This window comes from Lissotriton vulgaris, chromosome 1_1, assembly GCF_964263255.1.
Source record: "Lissotriton vulgaris chromosome 1_1, aLisVul1.2, whole genome shotgun sequence".
Lineage (NCBI taxonomy): Eukaryota > Metazoa > Chordata > Amphibia > Caudata > Salamandridae > Lissotriton > Lissotriton vulgaris.
The window spans coordinates 1,872,256,627-1,872,283,352 of NC_141685.1; the positions used below are offsets into that span (position 1 = coordinate 1,872,256,627).

The 26,726-nt window shown below is 45.0% G+C and overlaps 1 protein-coding gene across 1 annotated transcript in view; it reads left to right on the plus strand.

Moving 5' to 3' along the window:
• MET (MET proto-oncogene, receptor tyrosine kinase) overlaps window positions 1-26,726 on the plus strand; it is a 426,751-nt gene that overhangs the window by 346,667 nt on the left and 53,358 nt on the right. Inside the window, exons 13-15 of the mRNA XM_086919386.1 lie at window positions 21,569-21,725; window positions 21,891-22,031; window positions 25,130-25,360. Of these exons, the coding sequence (XP_086775512.1) occupies window positions 21,569-21,725; window positions 21,891-22,031; window positions 25,130-25,360 (529 nt within the window). The remainder of the gene's footprint in view (window positions 1-21,568; window positions 21,726-21,890; window positions 22,032-25,129; window positions 25,361-26,726) is intronic.

Sequence of the window (26,726 nt, forward strand, 5' to 3'; positions counted from 1 at the left end):
CAAGGTACTTGAAGTCAGTTGCTCTGTCCTGGGCTATCACAGCGTAGGGAACAAACAAATCCAAGAGTTGTGGTGGTGCGGAAATATCAGCTACGGTGTCGGGAAGACCAGCAAACAGTACCTTTAGAGATGCAGGGCGTCGTCACCTCACAATGAGTTATGAAGAGCCGGTGTCTGCAGGCATCAGTTCCAAAGGTCGGCGCAGGAGTAGTGGGGCCCTTGAAATCACATGAATTGCAGATCGAACTCTGTGCAGTTGAAGTCATGGTGCTGGCATTGGAGTGCATTGGGGCTGCAGTGTGAAGCGCAGCAGTGTGGCGTGAGGTGCCCTCAGGATGCAATGCAGGCAGCAGCTCGGTGACAGCATCCAGCTGCATTGGTGAGACCAGGACTGCGATGCGAAGTGGGACGGTGCTCGTCATGGTGCTGTTAGGTCACGGTGCAGGCAGCGGCGTTGTCATTGCTGGAGCACTCTCACCGGCTGACAAATCTGGAGTCAATATTGTTATTGTTATTGTTAGTTTAGATTTATAGCGCGCCCAATCACCTGCAGGCCTCTAAGCGCTTGGAAATCGATGTCATTACAATAACTTGGTTCACTCCTGAGAGAAGCGCAGCTACAGGACTACATTGCAATCAAGGCTCTTCTAAACAGCAGAGTTTTCAGTGATTTCCTGAACCGTAGGAGATTCATCTCCCTGCGTAGCCCCTCAGGCAGCTTGTTCCATAATTGGGGGGCCAGGACAGAGAAGGCTCTCCCTCCCTTAGTCACTAATTTGTAGCGGGGGCAGACCAATAACTGAGAGTCTGATGATCTGAGTGTTCTCATCGGGTTGTATACTTCCAGGCGAGCTTTGATGTAGGCCGGCGCATGGCCGTAGATCGCCTTATGCGCTATACAGAGGCTCTTAAACTCAACCCTCTCCTTAACAGGGAGCCAATGAAGGTTTTGGAGAAGAGGGGAGGCCTTTGTTCGTCTGGGCACTCCGAAGATTAGCCGTGCGGCGTCGTTCATTACGACCTGGAGTCTGTTTGTCAACATTTTTGGGAGGCCAAGATACAGGGCATTCCCATAATCGATCCGTGAAATGACAGTTGCTGCTACAATTGAACGTATCATAGAATGAGAAAGGAAGGGAGCTAACTTTCTCAATTGTCTGATGATGTTCGTGCAGGTTCCAACAACAGCGGAAACTTGACTGCACATTGATAGGTCACAATCTAATTTAATCCCCAGACTCTTTACGTTGGCACTAGGTTTTGGGGCTGATCCAAGCTCAGCAGGCCAATACAGATCACTCCACGGTGAGGTGGTAGATGGAATTACCAATACCTCGGTCTTATCCGGGTTGATCTTTAGTAGGTTTTTCGTCATCCACCCTACGGTGTACCTCAGGATATTTTGAGCTTGGGTTTGTGCTGTCCCTGTGTTATCGATACTCAGCACTAGCTGAGTATCGTCAGCATAGTTGTAGACTCTGCAGCCCAACTCGGCCAGGGATGCAATCAAAGGCTGCAGGTAAAGATTGAACAGAAGTGGGGACAGTGCGGAGCCCTGTGGAACTCCGCACTCTAAGAGGCCCACTTCAGATATTGACTCCCCAAGTTGTATCCTCTGAGTCCTTCCTAAAAGGAAGGATCGCAGCCACTTGAGGGCCAAGCCTTTGATCCCAAAGGCCTCCAGCCTTCCCAGGAGCAGGTCATGGCTGACGGTATCGAACGCCGCTGACAGGTCTAGTAAAATCAGGGCGCTCGGTTTTTTGCCGTCAGCCATGCCTCTCAGTTCGTCTAACAACGAGAGCATTACTAGCTCGGTGCTGTGGTGCGCTCGAAACCCTGCCTGTCGCTCATGCAGTAAGCCATGGGATTCGAGGTACAGTGACAGGGACTTCAGCACGTGTTGCTCTAGGACCTTAGCAAAGAAAGGCAGCTGGGAAATCGGCCTATAGTTCTTCAGGACAGCCGGATCTGCGCCTGGCTTCTTCAGCAGAGGTCTAACTCGCGCCTCCTTAAGGTCACCAGGTAAATACCCTGTTTCTAGGGACCTATTAAGGAGAGAGATGATCCGAGCTTCCAATAGCGGGCGTGCCACACGGAAGATACTCGGGGGACATGGGTCCGCTGGGGAACCAGATTTAGTTTTCCCCATTAGCTGCTCTAGGCTCAGCTCGTCCAGCTCAGGGAACTGTACTAAAGAGCAGTGAGTAGGATTATGAATCTCAGAATGTGTAGTATCACAATTCACCACACTATTCTTAATATCCCGGATGATAGTCTTTACCTTTTCTAAAAAATAGCCCTGAAAGGTGTTAGAGTTTATGGGAGACTCAGAGTTCTCCTGTTTTTTACTCAGCTGCGACAGGATTTGGAACGTCTCCTTCTGGATATTCCTGGCCTTCTGTAGGCGAGACTCGTAGTACTCCGCCTTGGCTTGTGAGATAAGTTTTTTATACAGGTGGAGTGAGTCTTTATATTGGTTCCTTGCAGTGTCCTGCTTAGTTTTTCTCCAGATTCTCTCCCGAGCTCGGAGCTTTCTTTTTTGTTCCCTTAGTGATGGGGTAAACCATGGAGCCTCTTTACCAGGTCCCTTAATTGACTGAGTTTTTTCCGGCGCTATGTGATCAATAGCTATGTTCAGGCTCTGAGTTAGGGCCGCGTATTCTACGTCCAGGCTTCTATCTGAATTCGTCAAACAAGCCATTTCCGGAAGCACAGAGGTCAGGTTTTTTAAATCAACCTCGGCCCATTTGCGGGTCCTTCTAGTACCTCGGGGTAGGTGCTTTAAATGATCTTTTATGTTTACCTCACAGGTCACTAGGTAATGGTCAGTCCAGATGCAAGGAACCACATCCTTGAGAAGGACATTTGGGTCTGTGGACCATACTAAGTCAAGAGTATGACCCTTGATATGTGTGGGTACTTTCACAAGTTGGCTAAAACTCAAAGCGGACATGGTGGTGTCCAGTTGGCGTGTTGGTAAGTCCCATTGGGGGCTATCCCAATGCAAGTTAAAATCTCCTAATATCACAATTTTTTTGTACCTTGTACATAGATCTGACATAATGGGTGTAAATAAATCATTAAAAAGTGGAGATGAGTTGGGTGGGCGGTAGATTGACAGAATCACCCAGCAAGAATTGTGTAGGGAAATCTTTATTCCTACTAGATCAGCTAAGTCCACTGTTTCTGATATTATTTCTTCCACAGATAGGGCATTGGTGAGCCAAGGCTGTAATGTGGGACAGGGCGGTGTGTTGTGTAGGGTGGTGCGTTATGTACCTTATGAGTGGTGTCCCCAAACCATGGAGCAAGCAGCGGTGTTCAGGTCGGCATGGAGCAGTGGAATCGGGGATACTGGGGCGACAGTGTGACATGTGGTGGTGCAGAGTGCAGTGCCCACAGGTTGCGGTTTAAGCAGTGGCTCGGTGGTGGCGTCGGACGTCAGCAGCTGTGAGACCAGGGTTGCGGTGCGAAGTGAGGTGGTGCCCTCTGCAGTGCTGTTAGGTCACGGTGTCGGCAGCAGCTTTGTGGATGGCATCGGGTTGATTTTTCTATTGTTGCAGGACAAAAAACAACGCTCTCTGTGATGGTAGTAGAAGAACTTGAAGTCTTTGCTGTTCCTGAGACTTCTTGAACAGGGAGCAAGCTCTATCTCAAGTCCTTGGAGAAACTCAGGAAAAGAAGATGCAAGTCCAGTCCTTTCACTTCCACTACAGGAGCAGATACTGCCCTCCAATACAGCAAAGCACACAGCAAAGTGGTAGTCTCTCCGCACAACAGCTCCAGCTTTTCTTCTTGACAGGTTTCTTGATCCAAAAGAGTTCTAAAGTTCTGGGGTCAGGGCCCCAATATTTATACCACATTTCCCTTCGAAGTTGATACAACCAAAATTCCACTGGCATACGAAAACCAGTTCTGCCTGGCCCAGGCCAGGTTCAATCCAGGAGGTGCAAACAGTTTTGTGGGAGGCAGCCACCGTCTTTTCAGGTGCAAGCAACAACTCCTCCCTCTACTCTGAATGGAGCCAGGTCTAATCAGCCTGGCTGGGAGTCTTCCAGGAAAGGCTGGATACACCTCAAACCCCCTCTCCCCACCCCCATGGGTCTGTCTGGTGTGGATGCAGTCAGTCCAAAGCCCAACAGCTAATACATAAAACAGGCAGAGGCAAATGGATGGCTTAACAAGGAAATACCCACTTTCTAAAAGTAGTATTTCCAAACACACAATATAAAATCATCTTTACTAAAAGATTTATTTTTAAATCCCGAGTTCATGCATATTAAACTCCATGTTCTATCAGCTCCCCTTGTTCAGCTACATTAGTAAAAGTGTTACAAAGCTGTCCCCAGGTTAATCTATGGGAGAGATGGCCTTTCAACCGTGAAAATGAAATGCACAGTATTTCACTATTAGGACATGGACCAGTAAACGTTCCACCTCTCACATACACAGCGCCCTGCCCACAAGGGTGCCTTGGGCCTACATGACAGGTATCTTACATGTAAGAAAAGGGAAGGTTAAGGCCTGGCAAGTGGGTGCGCATGCCAGGTCGACATGACAGTTCAAACTGTGTGCAGACATTGAAGTGGCAGGTCTGAGACACCTTTGAAAAGCTAACTGTGCCGGTGGCACAACCAGTATTGTAGGCCCACTAGTAGCATTCTATTTACAGGCCCTGTGCACACGCAGTGCTTTGTACTAGGGACTTAGTTGTAAATGAAATAAGCCAATTATAGAAACACCAATTCATAAACACAATTTACATTTGGAGCCCTTGCACTTTAACACTGAACAGCAGTGAGAAAGTGCACAGACACACTAAACCAACCAAAACGAAGTCCAGCATATCATCAAAAAAGTGGAGGTCAGAAGCCAAAAAGACTGGGTAAACATGCCATAAGATGCCAGGTCTAACAATGGTCTTAATAATTTCCACTAAAAATCTATATAAAATATTGCATTTACCTGCTCAAGCCCTAGAAGAAGAAGGTTACCGATTTCTAAGGCTGATTTGTAATGATCAAATGCTGTTATCTGGGCCTTATTGTTGTTCCAGAAAAAAAAGAAGTTTTGAAATGTTGAGCTTTGTTATCTAGTGAACTAGAGAAGTGTGTTATCTTCAGTGGCACTTAACTCCATATCTGTGTGCATTGAAATACTGTCCACCGTTTAAGTGGAAAGCTCTTGGTCTCAGCATTGAAGCAATAAAAAAAAGAACAGTTAGAGACTACACCAGCTAAAGCACATGCCAGACCTTTGAGGCAATAGTTTCCAGAACGTGGTTGAGGACAGGGAGATTTTGGCAATGATTGGCGCACAGGGAGGCAGGGGTATAGCAGAGCTGATCCACATGACATTGTACCTCTCCCTAGCTCATAGTCATGGAGTGGGATTTGAATTCCATCAAGGACAAATGCCTCTAGAGCGCACAATAGATACACTTTTCTGACACAACACATGCCTTTGCTTAAATTGGTTAGGGGCAAGATAAATTAGGAAGGGGTAAATGGGGAATCAGTTATTTTCTCATCCCTTTAAGTGCCCAAGAATGGACTGAAAGTCTTGCCTCTCCCATGTATAGATTCATCTCATTTTAGATTTTTGATCCAATATTTATAAACTAATTTTTTGCATTAGATAATCATGCACAACCCATACAACCTAAAATCTCGTAGTTCACCAACAGTAACCAGTGTGAAGGATGGAAGCCCTCTAATGTTGTGTCCCTGTTGATCAATCTATAACATAGATATTAAGAGCAGTGTAACTGCTGCATCATGTATCCTTCATTGGGAACATGGCTGTTCATCTCAAGGTAAGCCCCTCCAAGCTAAAGTGGATGTGGTTAATTTTCCATTCACACATATTGAACCCCTTGGGAAGGGGACCTACACGAGGCTCCAGGTAGAAGTGGTGGGGAGGTAAGTCCTTTGTTAAGTGTTCTTGCAATTCTCTGTGTGGTGATAGTAGGGATCTGTATATCACAGTCAAAATATTAAGCTGCAAAATATTTCATCCTCAGAATTGACTACCACTATATTGTTAAGGGAAGTGGATATGGATTTAGGAATTAACCCCCACATGCATCAAGCACTTTTTCATTCGCAAACGGTGCGATTCCTTAAAATCTGCCGTTTGCGAATGCAAAAGTGCTTTTTGGGATGCATGAAGCAATTTTAGAATTTGCAACATTGTTGCGAGTTCTAAAATTGCGGGTGCTTTTAAGAAGTCGCAGATGTGCGACTTCTTAAAAGCAATGCATCATCACTTTGACAAGTGAAAATTCGCACTTAGGGTTCCAAATTTACCGAGTGGTTGAACCACTCGGTAAATTTGGAAAAAGTGTTTAAAATGCTTTAAATGTTTTTTTTTCAACATTCATGTTACGGACACACATGTCCTTAGGACATGTGTGTGTGCAACATGATGCGAAAAATACATTTCAGGGGTGCATGGGGGGGTCCTTTGGACCCCCCCCTGCACCCATGAAATTTTCTAAGTGCCACTCGCAATTTGCATTGACTCCTATGGGCCTTTTGGCCCATAGGAATCAATGGAAATTGCGAAAATTAACTTAAGAATTCGGTATTTCTTTGGGATTCGGTAAAAAATGCGATTTTTACCGAATCGCAAAGAAATACCGAAAAAAATGATGCATAGCATTTTGCATTTCCTAAATAGCGATTCCTTAATTTTCGCTATTTAAGAAATGCAAAATCCTAGATTGATGCATGTGGGGGAGTAAATCTATACATATCTTTACATACATACCTTGAGAATATAGTGATAATTGATACTATGGTACGAATGAATAGTGATGTAGGTCAATAATTCAACCATGATATAGTGAGATAAGGGTCTGAGGTAATTGTCTATATAGCTTCTCATATAACTAGTTACTGATCACCCCCAAACATTCTGTTCTGTTTTGATAATACTCATTCAATGATTGCCCACATGGGGGGGCAACCCTGCAATGAGAGCCTCTCCATTCTAAATGAAACATTTTTGTTTGCACCATCATTTCTGGTTGTAAGAAAAAAAATACAGTTTGAAACAGAGCAATGGGCTGTATATGGACTTCTGGTTTGTATTGTATCTACCAGTTTACAGCCTGCACACCTCTCTGATGTAAAATGAGTTCTGATTGTTCCAAGTCATCTCATTGTCCGTTTTCATATATAGCGCCAAGAGAAACCAGGGCAGTAGCAGACATCGGGCATTTTCCCGGTGGGCCGGAGGGGTGGGGGTTGGGTTTGTGCCCGTAGGGGCTGGTTTTGTCCTTAGGGGCCGGTTTTGCAGCAGTGCTGCAATATCGCCCCCCTGTAACAAAAGCGGGAGTGGTGCTTCTTGCTAGCACCCTCACCCCCGCTCCCAGGGATGGTCGAGTAGCAATCTACCCGAGCTGGTTGCTGTTCTCAGTCCAGCCCTGAGAGAATCTCAGCAGAACATACTGTGTTTGATGAAGATACTTAAGCTGAAGTAGGCAGGCAGGCTATATCTGGATAGAGATTCATATTTCAACACGTACTGGATAGTATCACCTGCATGTGAGGAATATGCAAAAACATGTAAACAAGCTAAAATAAGATTTCCTGCCGCACAGCTTAGTTTGTGGAAATATATGAGGCCGCAGGAGGCCTATAAACTCTTTCTACATGGAAGAATGCAAAGTATGCGTGGAAATTATTCTCACATAGAAGACAGAGTAACATGAAAGACCTCAGTATGCTAACGTAAGCCTTCACAGACATTTCATCAAACAAAGCAAACACATATCACCCAAATCAGCCAAGGTAAGCAGAATATTGGCAGCATGGACTTAATAGCGTTCTGTGATGTTGAAAGATCACTTTAGTTACGTACTTCTGTTAGGTCTATTTAATGACAGTACACATTCTTTGCTTGGCAGTTGTATGTGTGCTTGGGATGCTTCCTCCTGCATCTGCATACACTAACCCCCCTCCCTCCGGTGCAGAGAACAGAGGCTCTTCTGTGTACTTTGCATCTGTGCATTAAGTGTGCCTTGGGTCTCCTATCAAGGCTGTATCACGTCATGAAACAATCTGTTAATAAAAAGATTTTCTGCCTCAGGTGTGTATCCTGCACTGTTATTGATATCTAAAAATGCATTTAAATGGAGACTTTGAAAATGTAATCTAGTTGTTTAAAATCCTTCTATGGGTGAACATAGGGGGCGGTGCCAAGATGGCGGCCGCATATCTCGCTCCATAGACGAGCTCCGCACTAAGCCTATGAGTATCCTGAGTTCCGGCACCTTTCTCCACAAAACGGGTGACGAGGAGTGCCGGAAATGCTGACGGACATGCTGGTGCCCTGATTGAGCTGAAAACTTTAGACCCTCATTCGTAGGAAGCAGGCGGCAGACGGAAGCAGTAACAGGCCTGACGGATTGGAGCACAACCCCAGCCCCCATGAAGAACACGGCCAAGAGGCCTACACAGATGCACGAACGGAACCTGCAGCTGACCACTCAATATCCATTGAAGCTCGGAGGTAAGAGGTGGAGGTCAGCACCACAGGGCCCAACTGAACCAAGACCCAATACTTCTGGCATCGCTACCCTTGGTGACGGTGGGTCTCTAGGTAGCTGGAGCAGAAGTCTGATGAGATGGGTGGCGTGAAAGGCTGCAACACTACCGCGCCTACCATAAGAACAGCAGTGATTAAAATTGGGGCCCAACCAACCGAGGGACTAGGGGGCATATTATCAAGGGGGTTTATCTCCGCTTTTTTGGCTTTAAAAGCCAAGAAAGCGGAGATAAAATTATCTCCCTATTACCAAGCTGTCGCTAACACCAGTTAGTGACAGCTAAAAGGAGATAGCGACCATCTTGGGCCCCGCTTTGCATGTCAGTGATATTTATCACTAATGACATGCAAAGTGGGCGTGCCAAGATGTTAGAGACTGGAAACAGTCCCTAACATCGCTATCTCCTATTACCAACTTTTGGGGATATTCGCGCTAAGCGCGAATATCTCCAAAAGCTAACACCTGCCCTGAGCAGTTCTTAGCCATGTTATCCAATGGGAGGTGGATAACATGGCTAAGAGCATTTGCTCGATAATGCATGAATATCGCTGACTTTTCAGCGATATTCATGCATTGCGGCTGTTTTTTATCGCATTTGCGATAAACCTTGCTCTGCGATAAAAATCGCCGATGTGCGGCGATAATTTTTGTCTCTAAACAAGTTAGAGACAAAAATTATCGCTAGTTGTTGGTAATATGCCCCTAGATCCTCTAGTATACATGTGGAGAAGACCTGCGATGACTGCGCAGTAAGGAGCCATTATGACACCACGGTCCTGAATTGGCAGGTTTTTTTTTTTGAAAGGGGATGGGGCAAAGAAAAAAAAAATACTGCGTAGCATGCTGTAACCCAGAAGGCCCCCCTGGGGGAACATGACGGAGCGTGGACACTCTTCATACTGGATACACTCCTGGACTACATACATGCTACACTCCTGACGCAACAAATTATTTAAAACCACACCACTTCTGCGGTTGAAAGAACCCAGGCCACGAAGACACAGGCCACCCTTTAAGCCTGAGAAGTGCTTAGGAATATAAAGGCAGATGGGAAGATACTAGATTATCGAGGACATACTGAAGTATATGCTTATATGAGACTTCCATAGTCTGACAGGCTGAACCACAGAGCAGCAAAACACACAATATGATGGACGGAATGTTGCACAATGGCAAAACATTCACTCCCAGTCAGGGGTGGCTTGGTGAGCAAAATAACGATGGATTAAACGCAGATCTGTGACTGGGGGTGAATGTTTTGCCATTGAGCAACATTCCGTCCATCATCTTGTGTGTTTTGCTGAACCACAGAGCAGACACAAGTGGCTTGGCATACCTATAGTCAGTGCAGAGCGCCGAGGCTAGCTCTTGATGACCTGCTTTGTAACCTCCCCAACCTGAGGGCTCGGAAGAAGGGACAATAGATAACAGATGGAGAAAAGGGCGCCATTGAAAATCCGGCTGGCTCAGTTCGAAGGACTGTAGGGGCGCGGCAATGCATGGGCTGCTTCTTAGACAGGTGCCCGGTACTCCTACTGGTGATCCGACTACACCGGTGCGATGACCTATATTGCAGCAGGGTGTGACAGAATCACCCATGATAACAACAACTAAGAACTGCTAGTACGTGAAAACCACAGGATATTCAAGCTGCCATGCAATGGGGAAACCCAGAACCAAACTGGGGAGAGCCCCCCACGAGACTAACGACCTGGCCCAGGACACAAACACCGACTCCGAATCGACTGCCCCCTCCATAGACCCAATGCGACTCCTGCTGGACAAGATATTGAAGGCCATAACAGACACCAAGACTGCCCTACAGCAAGACATAGGTGCAGTGTCTGTGGGACTGGGCTTGTTGAGGGCAGAGCACCACAAATTAGCAGATCGCGTAAAAGTCGTGGAAAATACAGTAACCGATCTACAACCAGAATGCAAGACACTCTCCAAACAAATGTCTGAATTGAGAGACCAACTTCAACTACCTGAAAAACATGCCGAAGACGTGGAAGGCCATAAAGGATGCATCAACATCAGGGTTGTAGGCCTTCCGGAAGGTATTGAAAAAGGGAATATGGTGGATTTCTTGGAGAACTAGTTACAGACTGAAGTAACTCCGGAGTCACTGACCTCTTTCTTCGCTCTGGAGAGAGCCCACCGAGTCCCATCATGCCCGCTGGCCCCGAGCAGACCAGCCAGATCGGTGGTGGCCAGATTGCTCATTACAAGACACTATACTGTAGTAAGCACGCACGGAGGGTCCCTTTGCTGTGGCTAATCAAAAAGTATCTATATACCCAGACTACACAGCAATAGTGCAAGCCAAAGGAGCTTTCTTTTTGGAGGTCAAGAGAGGGCTTATGGAAAATGGGGTGCAATACTCCTTAAAGTTCCCCTCGAGGCTCAGGATAGTTGTGGACGCACCACACACTTCTGTGAGGACCCAGATTCTGCTTGGACATGGCTGGAAGTACACAAAGCCAGGGTGACCTCCCAGACGGCACACTTGAGAGCGCTATCCCAAAGAGGGAAATATAGGTGCCCCCGTAGAAAAGTGCAGAGCCGATTTAGGAATGGGCTGTCACCATCGCAGACTGAAATGGAGAGAGCAGCAGTGCTGCAAAGCAGTAGTGGAGATAGGGTCAAACCAACAGAAAACTAAGGAGACAAATTCTTCATCTGAACAGAAGTCGGTGAGATCGGACTCTGTCTCCTCAGAAGGAGAGCAGACTGGCCTTCCATTGGTGATGACCCAGACTGCAGATGGTATAATCTTTTTATTGCTTATTACCCTGAGGTTAAGGAACTGGAGAGAGTCTGATGGGGAAGAGAATAAGGGGGACCAGACGTAGTTGGAACTATTTGAAACAAAAGGGCAGCAGCGAAGGGGCATATGTTTGCGCTATACTACACGTAGAGCAACCTACTAGCCTGGATCATTGTAATCTTTTAACCAAAAGCTGGGCTTATGCGGAGTGTCGGATTTTCTGATGCACCCCTTCTGGCACACCACTTCTGGTAAGGCGCCTGTAGGCTGGCCAGAGGAGATATTCACTAACTGTATGGTTGTTTTACACAGTTTGGACAGTAGGCAGTTGCTGTACTGCCCTGGGGTTCGGGAGTTGTTGTTGGGGATTGTTTACCCTCTTCTTTGTTTTCTTTTTTCTTTCTTTCTTTCTCGCCTTAGTTCATATGGAGAGCGCAAGATTGATCTTGGCGGTGGATGGCCTGGGGGGGAGGGGAGAGACGGAACGCAAGAATGACCACATGGCCAATACGGTACTCTGGGTGACATTTCCTGGAACATCAAAGGAATGGGATCCCCTTCCAAGAGCCACAACATCCATAGATATCTCAGAGGCAGAGGGGTCCAAGTAGCCATGCTCCAGGAAACACATTAGGTTGGGCCTGAGATAGACAGAGACAGAGATGGCAAGGCCAACTTTATGCCACCTCCTATTCAGCATATGCAAGGGGGACCATAATATGGATAAGGGCCGGGACACCATTCGAACTAGCCCACTCCCTTATCGACAAAGAAGGCAGATATATTTAAATAGAGGGAAGGTTATATGGTAAAGAGATTACCTTAGGGAGTATGTATGCCCTCAATCAGGATTGTCTTCTTCCACTCTCTCTCCATGCATATGGCGAGCACATCCCCAGACACTTTATTACCGGGAGGTGATTTCCATTGTGTACTAGACGTAGACTTGGACTGATTGATCCCCCCCTGAAGGGGACCGCGGTGAGGAAACTGGCAGATGGAATTTGAGACTGGATTGGGCACTGGGGATTATTAGATGTCTGGAGAACACAACAAAAGATTGACCGTACTTTCTCATATTTTTCCCACGTACATAACCTACAGACCAGACTAGACCACTTCATGTGTTCCCATAAGCTGGCACAATACATTACTCACTCTGAGTACTTAGGGAGAATTATATCAAACCACAGCCCTGTACTACTGCGGTTTACCCCAATTGAGGAACAACCACCTGCCCCAGTGTGGCGGCTTAACCCAACTTCACTGAAAGATACCTGTTACTTCAATTCGATAGCAGAGGCGATCTCGGATTACTTTATTAATAACCAGAGCTCAGGGTCTACGAGATTATTAGAGTGGAAGGCCTTTCAAGAGGTAATAAGAGGTCAATGTATTGACAAAACTATAGGAGTCCAAGCAGGGTTACAGAAAGTGTTACAGGCCTTGGAGAAGAAATTATGCCCATTAGATAACACACCTGGTGCCCTACACAAATCCCTAGATAAAGTATGAGACATGTGAAAACAGTATAATATTTTAGAGAAGCTACAGGCACATGATCATAAACAATACATAATAAGAGCGCATAAGGAGGAAGGGAAATTTGGACGACTTCTAGCGTGGCTCATTAAGAGTCCCAAGATACCCCCATCACCCATATACAGGCACACGATGATCAGCCCTTACACTCCCCACATTGATTAACCAGGAGTTTTGCAGCTACTTTAAGAAATTGTATGCAGCACCCTCTCGCCTCTCGGAGGAAGCGCTACATGAATACTTGATGTACATTCCCTGGAAGCAATTGACTGGAGAGCACAGTAGAGCACTAGGAGCTCCCGTCCCCACTCAGGAAATTTGCATTGCTGTTAAGGAGATGACGAAAGGTAAAACGCCAGGCCATGATGGCCTCCCAGCTGATTTTTATGCAGCATATATTGGGACCCCGGCCCCACGCCTTGAAAAACTATGTGCAGACTCCTTGCGACTAGGTGTTCTCCCAGAATCCACTAGAGATGCTGTAGTCATACCTCTGCCTAAAAATAAAGGGCAGGGAGCTAAGGTCACAGATTTTTTGTCCCCTCTCTGTGTTAAATCTAGACTTCAAAATCCTTAGTAAAGTATTAGCCCTCTGACTTCTCCCCCATAGGAAGGAGCTGGTACACACAGATCAAAATGGATGTATCTCCACACGCAACAACTTTCACAGCATTAGAAGACTTTACCATGTAATGCACCACCCTATAACACTTTTGAATCAAAAAACAATGTTGATGTCTGTGGATCTTGAGAAAGCATTTGCCACAGTACGCTGGGACTTCCTGGGTGCAGTAATGAAACAGATGGGATTGGGACATGATTAGATAAAATGGGTCAATTTGTTATACATGGCCTGACAGCCCGAGTCAGAACAGGCACCATGCTTTCGCCACAGTACCAAGTTAATAGGGGCACAAAGCAGGGATGTCCACTCTCCCCACTTTTGTTCGCCATAGTTATCAAACCTCTCGCAGAACTTTTTAGAAGAGTGGGACGAGGCTGGGATCTAGTGGTCGAGGGGCGAGAACATATCATCTCATTATATGCTGATGATATACGCCTTTATTTCAGAGATGGGATCTCGGGCATCCCCTAGGTCTTGGAACAGTTGTGAGACTTTGAAATGGTATCTGGCCTTCGGGTTAATAAAGCCAAAACACATATTTCTGATATCCGAGGGATTGAGAGACTTTTGGAATTACCACTGGATCTGACGTGGTCCCCTATTTCCTTTAAGTATCTGGGAATGCAGATATTCCATTTAACGGAAGACCTGCAGGACAGTAACTTGGGCGGACCCTTATGCTCTTTGAAAGCTTGTGTACAATTTCAGTGATCTATGAAACTTCCCATTAAGGCCCGAATATCAATCTCTAAGATGGTAAGGCTACAGAGATTCCTGTATTTTTTCACAAATCTACTGGTATATGTGCCTGCCTCCTGGTTTAGACAACTAGATACCCTGTTACGGGAATTGATTTGGGATGGGAATCGGCACAGAGTAAACACAAGGAGATGATGGGCGGAGCGCTGAAACTTTTCAAACACTCACCCCCAGTCACAGATCTTGGTGAATCCATAATTGTTCTTTAGCTCACTTAGCCACCTCAGTTCAGACCCAGCTATATGCAAATCAGTCTTGACCCTGTGCCTCATGAGAACAGTCCAGCCCAAACTGCCAAGCTAGGTCTTCCCTGAACCGTAAACAAGCATCCTGGGACTGGTTTCGGGGTAACACCCCTCAGCAGCCAGGCTAGCTTGAATCCAGTGTCAAAGTTAGCAAGGGACCCATGTGTGGGAATACCCTGCCAACTTAGAGCGAACAAAGCCAACATAACTAGATGATGGACGGAGCGCTGAAACTTTTCAGACACTCACCCCCAGTCACAGATCTGGGTTGAATCCATCATCGTTCTGTATCTCACTTTGCCACCTCAGTTCAGACCCAGGTATGTGCAAATCAGTCTTGACCCTGTGCCTCCTCGGGAACAGTCCAGCCCGAACTGCCAAGCCAGGTCTTCCCTGAACCGGAAACCAGCATCCTGGGACCTAACATCCCTCATCAGCCAGGCTAGCTTGAATCCAGTGGCAAAGTGAGCAAGGGACTCACATCTGGGCATACAAATAGAACTTTTGACTGCCAAATTACTTAAACCCTCACTAGTGATCTCAAAGCCTAGGATATTGTTGTCAACTGTGCTAAGATGCTGACGTAGATGTGTTCTGAAGACTGCTGGAATGATCTATATGCACCAGCGCTGCCCCTAGCAGGACACCCACATGGTGACCCCCTCACTTATTTCACACAGAGGCACTTATCTGCCTGGACGGAGGCCAGATTAATCACAGTTGGAGACTGTTACTAACAGGGCGCATTGCTCCTGATGGAGAAACTAATGGATTGCTATAAGCTACCCCCTGGCCAGTTACTTAGTTATGAAGCTATATCCAGAGCATTTCAGGGCTTATGGGGGGTGAGTGGCAGAACATGTGACACATGACGATCTACAGTTGGTAGTATCAATGGGAACTTCACACTTGGTGACCTGGTTCTACAGGTCCCTTGCGGGCATGATCAAAGGTTCATTGACAGCATTAAGGAACAGATAGGAATGAGTTCGGAAATGAGAATTGTCAGACCCAGAATGGCAAAAGATATTATCCTCTCCCAAAACATTCTCTGGAAACACCCGGCTAAAATATATTCAATTTAATTACATACACTTGACCTACATGACATCACATAGGATACAAGTATCATACGGAGGTGAACCTCGCCCCTGTCCTAGGTGTGGTTGTCTAGATGCCGATTTTGCTCACATAGTGTGGGAGTGCCCATGACTACAGCCCAATTGGGAAGAGATACTGTCCACCTTAGACCTCATACTTGGGCGTCCCCCGCGTTTCCTAGAGGCATGTATTCTTGGTCTATACCCAAGGCCGTCCTCCAAGAAACTAGGCACTAGGTTTCTGGACCTAGCGGTGGAGCTGAAAATCAGCGGGGGTCTACGGGTCAGAGTTTGGAAGGCAAATGTGAAACAATGGGCAAGAGCAGAGGAAAGGGCACTGATTAGGGAGGAAGCTAGAGGGGTGAGAATTTGCCCAATAGCAGATCTTTGAACAGAAGTGTTGACAACGTGGGAACACCAAGAACATGACACTAGAGACAGACCAAATATAAGCACAGACACATCTGATTAAGAGGAACCTGGCTGCCACCAGAACAAACAGATGGCCCACAAAATAGCTTAAGGGAGGAAAAGATGCATGTGAATACACCTACAGAGAAAAGTGGGGTTCCCTCCGTCGCCTTCTACTGAACATGCAATACGTTACATGACTACCCAATAAACATACTTACTAACTGATAAACTCATGATATAAGTTTGTAAGTAATAAAAGAGGGTGTTAACCTGAAGCTTTGAAGCACAGAGTGTAAGCCCAATTATCTAGAACAATACAGCGATCCCTTTGATAAGTTACTCGATCTAGGAGTCACAAATTGGCATCCTAGGAGGGCAATGCCGGACCGCAGAAAAAGGGCTTCTGCTCTTGTGCTCAGCACCCCCACCTTCACCCACGCCTCCTTTTGTTTCCCTTTTTTGCTGCTCCCCTCATTCTCCCCTCTTTCTCACATTTTTCTTGGTGTGAGTTAATTAGTGAATTATATCTTTAGGGCAAAACACTATACCATTGTATATCCCAAACAACAAATGAACGCCCTGTTCCCCTGAGTCATATCATACTGTACCTCTAAATGCTACAGAGATGTATCTACTTGTTACAATGGACTTTAATGTATCTGATTGGGGAAACACTAGAGAACACCTAACAGTTTCAAATGTAGAAGACATGGAAAATATTGGGGGACGGATGACGTCGAACATACTATATAATGTAAAGACGCAGGATATACTGAATGTAAAATCTTTAATGTGGTACTACTACATGTGTATAATAACAAATTGGCAATAAAAACGTTGTTTAAGAAAATGATGAACTAATTAATTGGGCAAAACATCAGATAAGTCATAGATTCAAAGAGGCTAGTGGTGTGCGATCCATCTTGGTTGTATCAGATAAGTCATATACCAGTTCGTAAATGTGAAGCTTGGAAAGTGTTCTTCTCACACTTGTCCATCTCTGATCACTTTCTCTTTACCTTCCTCCCCACTCCCTCTCCTTCTCTCTCATGAATCTTCCCCATGCCTGCTGCAATTAACCTCGGGGAGCAGAGAAAAGTGACAGAGACACCAGGAGAGTCCCCGCGCTTTCAAAACTGGTCTCCAAGGCTTCATGCCTGGTGGAACAAAAGGCCTGTTCAGCCCTGCAGGGAATGGGATGCAGTGCAGAGGGCCCCAGTTGCCGGCTCTTACTCTGTAGCAGGGTGCAAAGGGAACACGTAATGCTCCCTCTGCCAGGCAACATCCTCCCATTCCATCGCTCACCTGCTCCACCCCCCACCAGCTGCACACACGCATTTACCAATCCTGGTGTTAATGATCGGTCCTATCACTTATTTTCATATCTGCTATGGCTTTGTAAATGTTGTGGGCTTGTTCTGTGTTGACCCCTTGCAACTCTTTCATGAACCGTACCGTGGGCCGCTCCCATTATCCTATCATTCAACTTTCACAACACCCTCCTCCGCCCCGCCACATGCTCCATATTAGCCAGTCTCGTGCTACAATCAGTGGGTACGTTCCCGTGGCCACACAGAGTCAAGCTATGGAGTCCACATCATACACTCTGGCAGTTTGATACCGTCACTCCAGTAATATAAGACGCCTTTGCATTCCTTGAGAGATGTCCTTTTCCAAAATAAGTGAATTGTTTATGTTACTTGTGAGAAATTAAACATTTCCATGTTTTGCATGTGCCCCTCCACGTAGAATTGGCTATTTGCTTCCCTTAGTGCTGTGTGCACCGCTTTCAGGTTTCTAAATTCAGGATGCTAACGTTTGAAGGGTGCTGATTGATTGCACTTCTTTGCAAGTTTCCTTCCTCCTTCTTACTTGTCTCGCCATGCCATGAGGTGTGCACTCTGGGTTGGGCCACAAGTTACTTTAGAGGTGGGCGAGGTGCTAACAGCTTGAGCCAGGTTGGAGCCAGAAGCCTGGTTCTGGCTGAGCTCGAAGTATTCTTGTAACTTCAAGCCCAAAACACGCCAAGAAGCTCGGGCAGTGATGTGGCTTAGTAGCTACAGCTGCCAACAATGTGTCATTAGGTAGATGGCTTTGAATCCCTCAAAATTCGATATATCAAGTAATGCTCACGGGGCCGGAAAAAGAAGATTTAATGTAGTCTGTGTTTGTATTGTATTTTTGTTCTTGTTATTGTGAAGTGCTTTTATGTCCTTGGGCAGGGTTCACACTTTGTGAAACTGACAAAAATAAAATATGAATACTGCCTGCTGCCCACCTCTAATCTCATCCTCCAAGAATAAAAAAAACACAATAACTTTTGATGTCAAAAAGAAATGCCCATTTAATGGCTTAATTACAGTGTCTAACTGGAAAATCCAGAATTATTTTCCTTCTTGATCAAATTGTACGATTTTAGACAAGCACTTTATTTCACTGAGCCACCTTTTTGTTCAATGAAGGAGCATCTACCAATAAGCAAAAAAACTCTTGTGTTTGACTTAATAGGCTATAATTGTGATCCTTCTATAATTTGAATGCGGGCTACATATAGGGTACCTACAAGGGATTAGTCAGAAAATGAAAACGCCCCCTACGTTTAATCCAAAGCTCTGATGGCAGCAAGCATGGATATCATGTGAGCTCAGATCTTGCCAGAAAGGCTCCGCCATCTCTTCTATGCAAACATCTATCCAATTATTCTTTCACCCTTCGTCCACCTGCTGATATCCACCATTTCACCTTTACAGTTTGTCAACACCCTTTCATTCCATCATCTATCATTACATTTTTAACCATTTCTGTCACCCATTGGCCATTGCTTCCATCCACCTATTGATCAGTTCACACTTCCATCATCAATGCATACATTCATCATTTAACTTGCTTTTCAACCATCAGTTAATCCTTTTGTCCATCCATTCATCGTGGATCCTCTCAGATTTCCAGTTAATTTGCCATCAATCCATCCACTCAGATTTCAATTTAGGATGCCATCCTCTCACCTATCCATCCCCCCTATTTCAGTTTACTCTGTCATCCTTTCACCCACCCGTCCATCCGCAGATTTCCATTTACTCTGCCCGCCTTTCATCCATCTATCCCTCCATACATCTTCTGATATCCATCCATCCATCCTTTCAGATTTCCATTGCCATTCTTTCAACCACACATCTACCCAGCCTCTTACCTTCTCATTCCCCATCCTTTCGCCCACCCATCCTCTCACCCACCCATCCTTTTACCCACTCATTCATCCATCCATCCTTTCAGCCACCCAGCTATCCTTTTATCCATCCACTCATCCATCCATCCATCCTTCTACCCACCGATCCTTTCAACTACTCATTCATCCTTTCAACCACCCATCATTTCTGCCACTGATCCATCCATTAATACATCATCTACCCATCCTCTCAGATTTGATTTTCTCCGTCATCTTTTTATCCACCCATCTACCCATACTTACACCCACTCATCCATCCACCCACTCATTTATTCATTTGTCCATCCTCATTCCCTTTCATATCAACCCATCTTTCTCTCTCTTTCTTTTATCCACTAAGTGGACCATAAACAATCGCACCCCTGATGTAGCTGCTAACGTGGATGGTTCACGACGCCCCTGGGTATATATGATATCTGACTTGCCTCTTAGCTCACTTATAAAACTGTAAACTTCATACTTGTATAGCGCACTTATACCCTGAGGCCTCTAGGTACTGTATGCATACCGCTGTGGAACCCTTCCTGGTTTTTCCCTGTGAAGTGCCCACTCCTGGGCACCCCAGCATTGTTGGTGGTTGTGGAGATTAAGCAAGCTATTGCACAGAGTTGCAGAGTGGGACCCATGATTAGATTAGGCACCAAGTCAAGAATTATCAGGTCCGAGGAAATTGAGCCCAGGACCCGCCAAGGCAGGAATTGAACCCTGGTCCCGGGCCAGACCTCTGCATCAGGGTCTGCCGCTCTAACCATTGAGCCACACTTCTCCACTTACAACATTGTCATCAGGGTGGGTCATTAATGTACCGAAGTAAATGTTTAAAAACTTTCACTTTAATGAGACTTCTCAGTGCAGATATAATCTGATGTAAGGTGAAAACCCTCTGTGTATTAACCCCTTCCGTGCTCATGACCAGCTCAGCTCGTCATGAGGCACGGTGCTCGTGTGCTCATGACGAGCTGAGCTCGTCATGACCACACCCATTTGTATTGGTCCTCAGCACAGGAGGGGAAAACTCAAAGCAGCCAAGGTGTTAAAGGAATACACATTTTAGAATTTTGAATACACATCATCATATTCTAACATGATGATTTTTGCCTGATTTGCATGCCAAATATTTTCAAGCCTCAGCTTGTGCATGGGCTCTTAGAGCTAGAGGCAACACCTGACTAACGTCTGACTCGGCTCTCCCTGTGAATTTGTTGGCTCGCCCATCTCTACATTATTGCATTTTATATTTATTATTGGTTAATTTTTCCGCCTGTGGTTTTTATTGACACACATTGCCAGGACAGCTTAGGTGGGCAAAGTAAGTTGATGGAGGCTTAGACCTTGGTCAATGAATGTCCAATCCTGCCAGTCCATGGTACCAGTCAATTTTCTGCCATACACATTGTCAACCAGGCTTTCCAAATCACATTGATAAATAGACAAAATGCAGGTAAGAATTTTTTTCAAGTTGATTCACATATTCGTTTTACTTACAGACTAAAAGTTAAGGGTAAATGGCTGACAGTCAGGAATGAATGTATGTACACAAGGGTGGCTTGTGAAGGGGGTATAGGTATAAACCTTCCAACTTAAAGACTAGAGCAAAAACATCTGCAGAGTGTAAATTCCTTATCAAGGTTTGCATTCTGATTCTCCGTGGCAGCAGAACTTGTTATTACACGGGCATCATTTGTTAAAAAAATCAGTTTTCTCCTTTTAACCTTTATTGTGAACAGAGCAGCCAATCACTTAAGAAACAACCAATGCCAATGAGCACACGACTTCAGAAGGGTATTCTAACAGAATATCATGTTGTAAATAGTATCAACAACAGGATTATCGTTTTTACTCGATATTCCCACATGTAATCCTTCTATAGTACTCTAGCTACATCCTATGTGGAAAGGTTTTTAGTTTTTTTACGAGTAGTCCGACTGTTTGGAACTTGGGCATGTTTACATTTCTCTGTTATGTATATTATTATAGCAAACAATAACGTGATGGATGAAATGGTTGAATTCATGTCTGCCATTTGCAATTGCTAAGACCGCATTCCAGTTCATAATTTTTTGACCACAATACCACTCTAGACAGAGAATAGACAAACGCAAATCAGTCTCCAATAGGAACAGTCCAGCCCAAACTGCCAAGCCAGCCCCCTCCTGATGGGAGCACAAGCAACCTTACATTGGTCTGACATTATATTTAAAGAGAAACCTCTAGCAATGCAGAAAGGGGCACAGAACATTTACGTTGTGTCCTGATTCTACAATACAATTTGTGCTATAACATATGTATTAAAATCACTTTATTTTACATTTTCTTTAACCATTTTGCTTTAGTGGAAACAAGAATTGTCTACAACGGTTATTGGAAAAGTGATGATCGAGCAAGAGCAAAGTATTGCCGGGATAATCATCGGGGTGATCCTCTTCTTGATGGTGCTTGTCATAGGAGTGGCGTTATTCCTCTGGATTCAGAAGAAGAAGCAAATCAAAGGTATGGTGCAGTCTCTTCACAATATGCTGATGTAGGGGCCAGGTGGATGGTGCTCACTTTAGAGCCTGGGTAGTTTTGTGGAGGCAGAACTTCAAGAAGTCAAAGATAGGTTCACATTGATGCAAACTTTAGCTTCATTTCATCTGTTCTTCTGCCTCTTCTCAGATCTGGGCAGTGATTTGGTCCACTACGATGGGAGAGCCCACACCACTCACTTAGATAGACTTGTGAGTGCAAGAAGTGTTAGTCCGACTACGGAGATGGTTTCCAGTGAATCAGTCGATTACCGATCAACTCTTCACGAAGGTATGTGGCAAGCTGTCGCCACCACACATTAGCTGCAAAGCTCTCTAAAATATGATTTTTTTTGTTCACCATCATTACAGGATAGCATGTTTGGATAGAAACCCGTTGCAAAGACACCTCTTTAACTTGAACTGCACCATTCAACCCCTCCTTCCTCTTACTTTCCTAAAATAAGTACTTTTATCTGTGCCACACCATTCCAGTGAATATTAGGAATTCCTTGCTCCATTCAGAGTTCACCACAGCTAGGCTTCCATCTTCCAATAAGTACAATGCAGAAGGCTAATAGAAGATGGACTTGAGAGTGGTCAGTGTCACATTAAAATTAAATATTTCCTGCTGGCTTGCCCATAGTCAAATATATTTTTACATTTTTGCACTCTTTGGTTATTGTACATTAAAACAGAAGTGTTGTCCCAAGGGTTTGGCAAATATCAAAATATCACCAAGTCATCCTAGCTCCTTCCATCACAAATGAGAGTATCTCACTCTTAGAAGAGCGAACAAATACAACTTGTAGTTGCTCGAAAAATGAAGCATAGTACTGTACTTAGATTTGTTTCTATTTGACCACTTATTGGATATTGAGAGAGTGTTTAAGCATATGTGTGTGCTCTTCTTTAAAACTGCACATTTACTTCACCTTTCCAGACATACACTTTGGACATGCAAGAAAGTTTGCATAACTAAATACTACACTTGTGAGAATTACTGGAGATCTATGATTAACGTAGGTTTCCAGGAGCAGGTCTAGGATAGTTTAGAATTCCTATAAACATAAGAAATTTTCTCCAACTATGAGAAGAATGCTACACGAGTGAAGAGTCGTCTTATTTTTCCCCGCCCTTTTACAATTGGGCCCTTATATTGTGCATGCAAATCCATTAGTTACACCCCTCCTCTACACCCTCTTCTTTGCACAGACCTTAAAGACGCCAAGGCTCCTATTACTATCATTCAGGAAGCTCAGCAATGCACTGCATGAAAATCAACAGCGCTCCAATGCGTGCATGCTTAGTAACAGACATGGCAAGAGTCGCGTGCCGCGAATGTCATCGTCTACTCTCACACTAAAAAAATCTGTTTCCCACGATGCTAGGTGTTGCACTACAGTGCAGAGTTGGCCTAGCCATACCTGCATGAGATGTGTTAACGCTCCAGTAGAAATCTCAAGGTGAGGGTAGCCACCCAAGTGTAAGCCATGCAAGTTGTCTAATTTTGCCAAAGTTCCACATCTTGCAAATAGGTATATCACACAATATTTTGCTTTCCCCTTGTTTGCATCAACTTGCCATTGGAGTATGGATTTCAAGTAAAGCCAACAAGTGCTATTTCTTTAGACCCAACTTTGCCTGAAATCTATGGGTAGTTGCACTACTTCTTCCCCATTTTGTCCCCATTTGCATACACTTCAGGATTGCTAGCGCTTGGCACAACGCTTGAATCACTTACTGCACACATTTATTGTTTGCACTTGAAAATGTATAGGCACCAAGGGCAATACGTCACTTCGGATCATAGTTTCAAACATTGATGGTGAACCCATACATCAGTAAGAAGGTTTGAGAAAATGGAAATTAAATGCACTGCATTGTTGGCTTCTTTTTTAGGAACACTGTTTCACAAACTGATTAATAGATATATGGCAACATATTGTACGTAAAAATGTGTATTTGAAAAGAAACAATGAAGCCTCCTGAAGCTGACTTCCTGCTTCAAGGCCTGACCTGCATTGAATATTTGGCGCCATGTTATAAAAAAAGAGTAAAAATGCTCCCAAAATGACCTGATCGGGCCGAGGTGCGCTGGGAATGATTGCTGAAGAACAGAGTGAAGCTGAAGCAAAGGGCTGAGATCCAAAGGCATTCAGTGAGATATCTGTTTTAAAAAAAGAAGAAAATGTGCCAAAACAAATCAGATAACATCAAGTGCTTAAACATTTAATCACTTTATTTTTTGACATATTTTACTGCTGACGGGAGTATGTTTTGTGTGTTGCCCCAACTACAGTATCTCTGCAAGTTACAGGATGTGAATCACCTTTTTGACATTTCCCTGGTTGAATATTTACTATTAGGTAAATAGAACCAACTAGTCGGAGCTTGGATGTTCTCATTAAGCTCAAAGTTACAGGACACTCTGCCCTGGCAAAACGCCTGTTTGAAAACTTCAGTGGAACAGGCTTCAACAAAGGTCTGCCTTTCCCCTCCCCTTTGGCTGGGGAGTGTTAATACTTAAGCTGGCAGATTCTTTTGCCAGTGCCAAGTAGGGCTCTTGGCAGGATAACAGCAGTATTTCACTGCTCCTACTGCCACCCGTAAGCCATGACATAAAAAGAAAGGCTGCTCCTCTGTGTGCCATCTTGTAACGAAGGCCTCGTGTTCTCCCGCTGTGTGCGGTACAACAGCGCCCCCCTATGAGTCCTACTCGGTGGCCTCAGGGGTGCAGAGAGTGATCCAGTGGGTCACATCAAGCTCCCCATCATGTGTTCCCAAAGGGCAAACATTTGTTTTTAAAAACTCGCAAGTGTTTAAACAATTGTTTCCCTTTTGGGAAAGCAAATGCAGGAACGGTGGTCTGCTGTGTCTGCATTTGCCGCCATTCGCAGGGGGTTGCACAGTACCACTTCCCTCCTTAATATTCAGTCCTTAACCAAGCTCCCCTTCTGAATGGGCAATTTGTGTGCGACGTTTAGCACATAGGTTACCTCCCCATTACATCTGTGTTTGCAAGCCCATTTGTATGCAATTTGCACGTCCCTGATTTGCGATTTTGCAGACACGGGTGGTACAGGTAAGTGCAGCGGGAAGGGGCGTGGTTAGGACGGGACGACAAGTGGAAGTCGACAGACGATGGGATGGGGGGGGGATATATATATATATATTTATATATATATATATATACATTAATTAAACACCTTGTGCTCGCCGCATCGTCAAGCGATCGCAAGGTGAGTGGTTGTATTTGCCTGTACCGGTCGTGCCTGCGAATCGGGATGCTACTGCAAGCCCTAAATGATTTAGCTTTTAATGTTGTGTGCTGGTCGTTCCATTATACCAGCCAAGATGGAGAAATTAACATTTCTGTTCTTCTTGCAGATCAATTACCCAATACTTCCCAGAATGGAACATGCCGACAACCTCTGTACCCACAAACGGATCTCTCACCTATATTGTCCAGCGGAGACTCTGATCTAGTCAGCCCCTTGCTGCAAGCGAATGTCCACATAGATTTCAGCGCCCTGAGCCCGGACTTGGTCATAGAAGTTGAGCGTGTCGTGATTGGAGCTGACAGCCTGCTTGTTCATTTTAACGAAGTGATAGGAAGAGGTAGGTGTTTCTGTTTCATTTCATGCCTCGTTCGGCCACAAAAATACTTCTGATAAACAGTGTGCCACGCACATGGCCTGATTTAAGAGATACATTAATTAAAAAAGGTGAAGTTGCACTCTTAAATGAATTTACCCATTTGTAATATTACCCTGCAGTGTTGCAATGTTATGAATGGAGAAATTCAATTTAAGGGGATCTCTGACAGTTTAACTGAAACAAAAATATCGTGTGGCCAGAATATCGTGTCAAAAATATCGAGGAACAAAATATCGAGAAGGTAAGTGCAAATAGGTTATGTTATGTTATGTTATGTTATGTTATTTATGGGTTTTCTATAGCGCAACGGCTACTCCAAAGGAGTGTCCCGGCGCTTTGTGCTCCTGACCCAGAAAGGAGACTGACAAACATAACAACAATAAAAGGAAAACAGAACCCAAGGATAGAGAGACTCTAACCAGAAAATAACCAGGGGCCAGATGCATCAAGCGAAATGCGCTCGCAAAAGGGCCAGATTCTCAGAATCTGGCCCTTTGCGAGTGCAATTTTTGCATTTGGGATGCAATGGTATCGGCCCAGGTCTCAGACGGAACTTCCTGTGCTGAATTCGATCGCAGGGTAGTGAATTCCCTAACGATCGAAAAAATCTCCTTACAGGAGTTAGCTGCTTCCTCAATTCTTTTAGCAAAATAGCACTTCTTTCCCTGTAGGATTAATCCATGATAGGATTTCATCATGGATTTGTAAATCCGTTTTGCCTCGGCATCATATTGGGCTCTCCATGTCCGTTCGGCGACTTTACATTGTCTACAGGAGTAAACCAGGGGGCCGAGACCCGTTTAGTATCGGATCGGGGAGGCTGTAAAGGGGCAAGCTCATTCAATCTAGCTAAAAGCCAGGTCTGCAGGATTTCAAGGTCATTATCCAGATCACCAGTGTAGGACAGAGGATGGTTCACCAGGGCCTGGGCTACCAAATCTGGAGTCACCCGATGAAACGCCCTGTAGTTACTTCCCTGCTGTCTCATAGCGCTAGTTGCTGGTTTCTCAGTGCCAGATATTTGGAAATAGGCAAGTCGATGATCGGACCATAATACCGGCAAAAGTGCAGTAACCACAATTGGTGAAGTGGAGAAGACCTGGTCTAAAGTGTGACCTTTGTCATGGGTCGGGCCGGAAAGATAAGGGAGCAAGCCCAAGGCAGACGTAATATCAAGCAACTTAATAGCATCCTGATCCTGATGATCTTCCATATGGAAGTTGAAATCTCCCGCCAATAAACACCGCTCAGATCTCAGAACTAATACAGACAGGACCTGCTGGAGTTCCTCAAAGGTCCCACAGGTCCCGGAGGCCTATATACTACA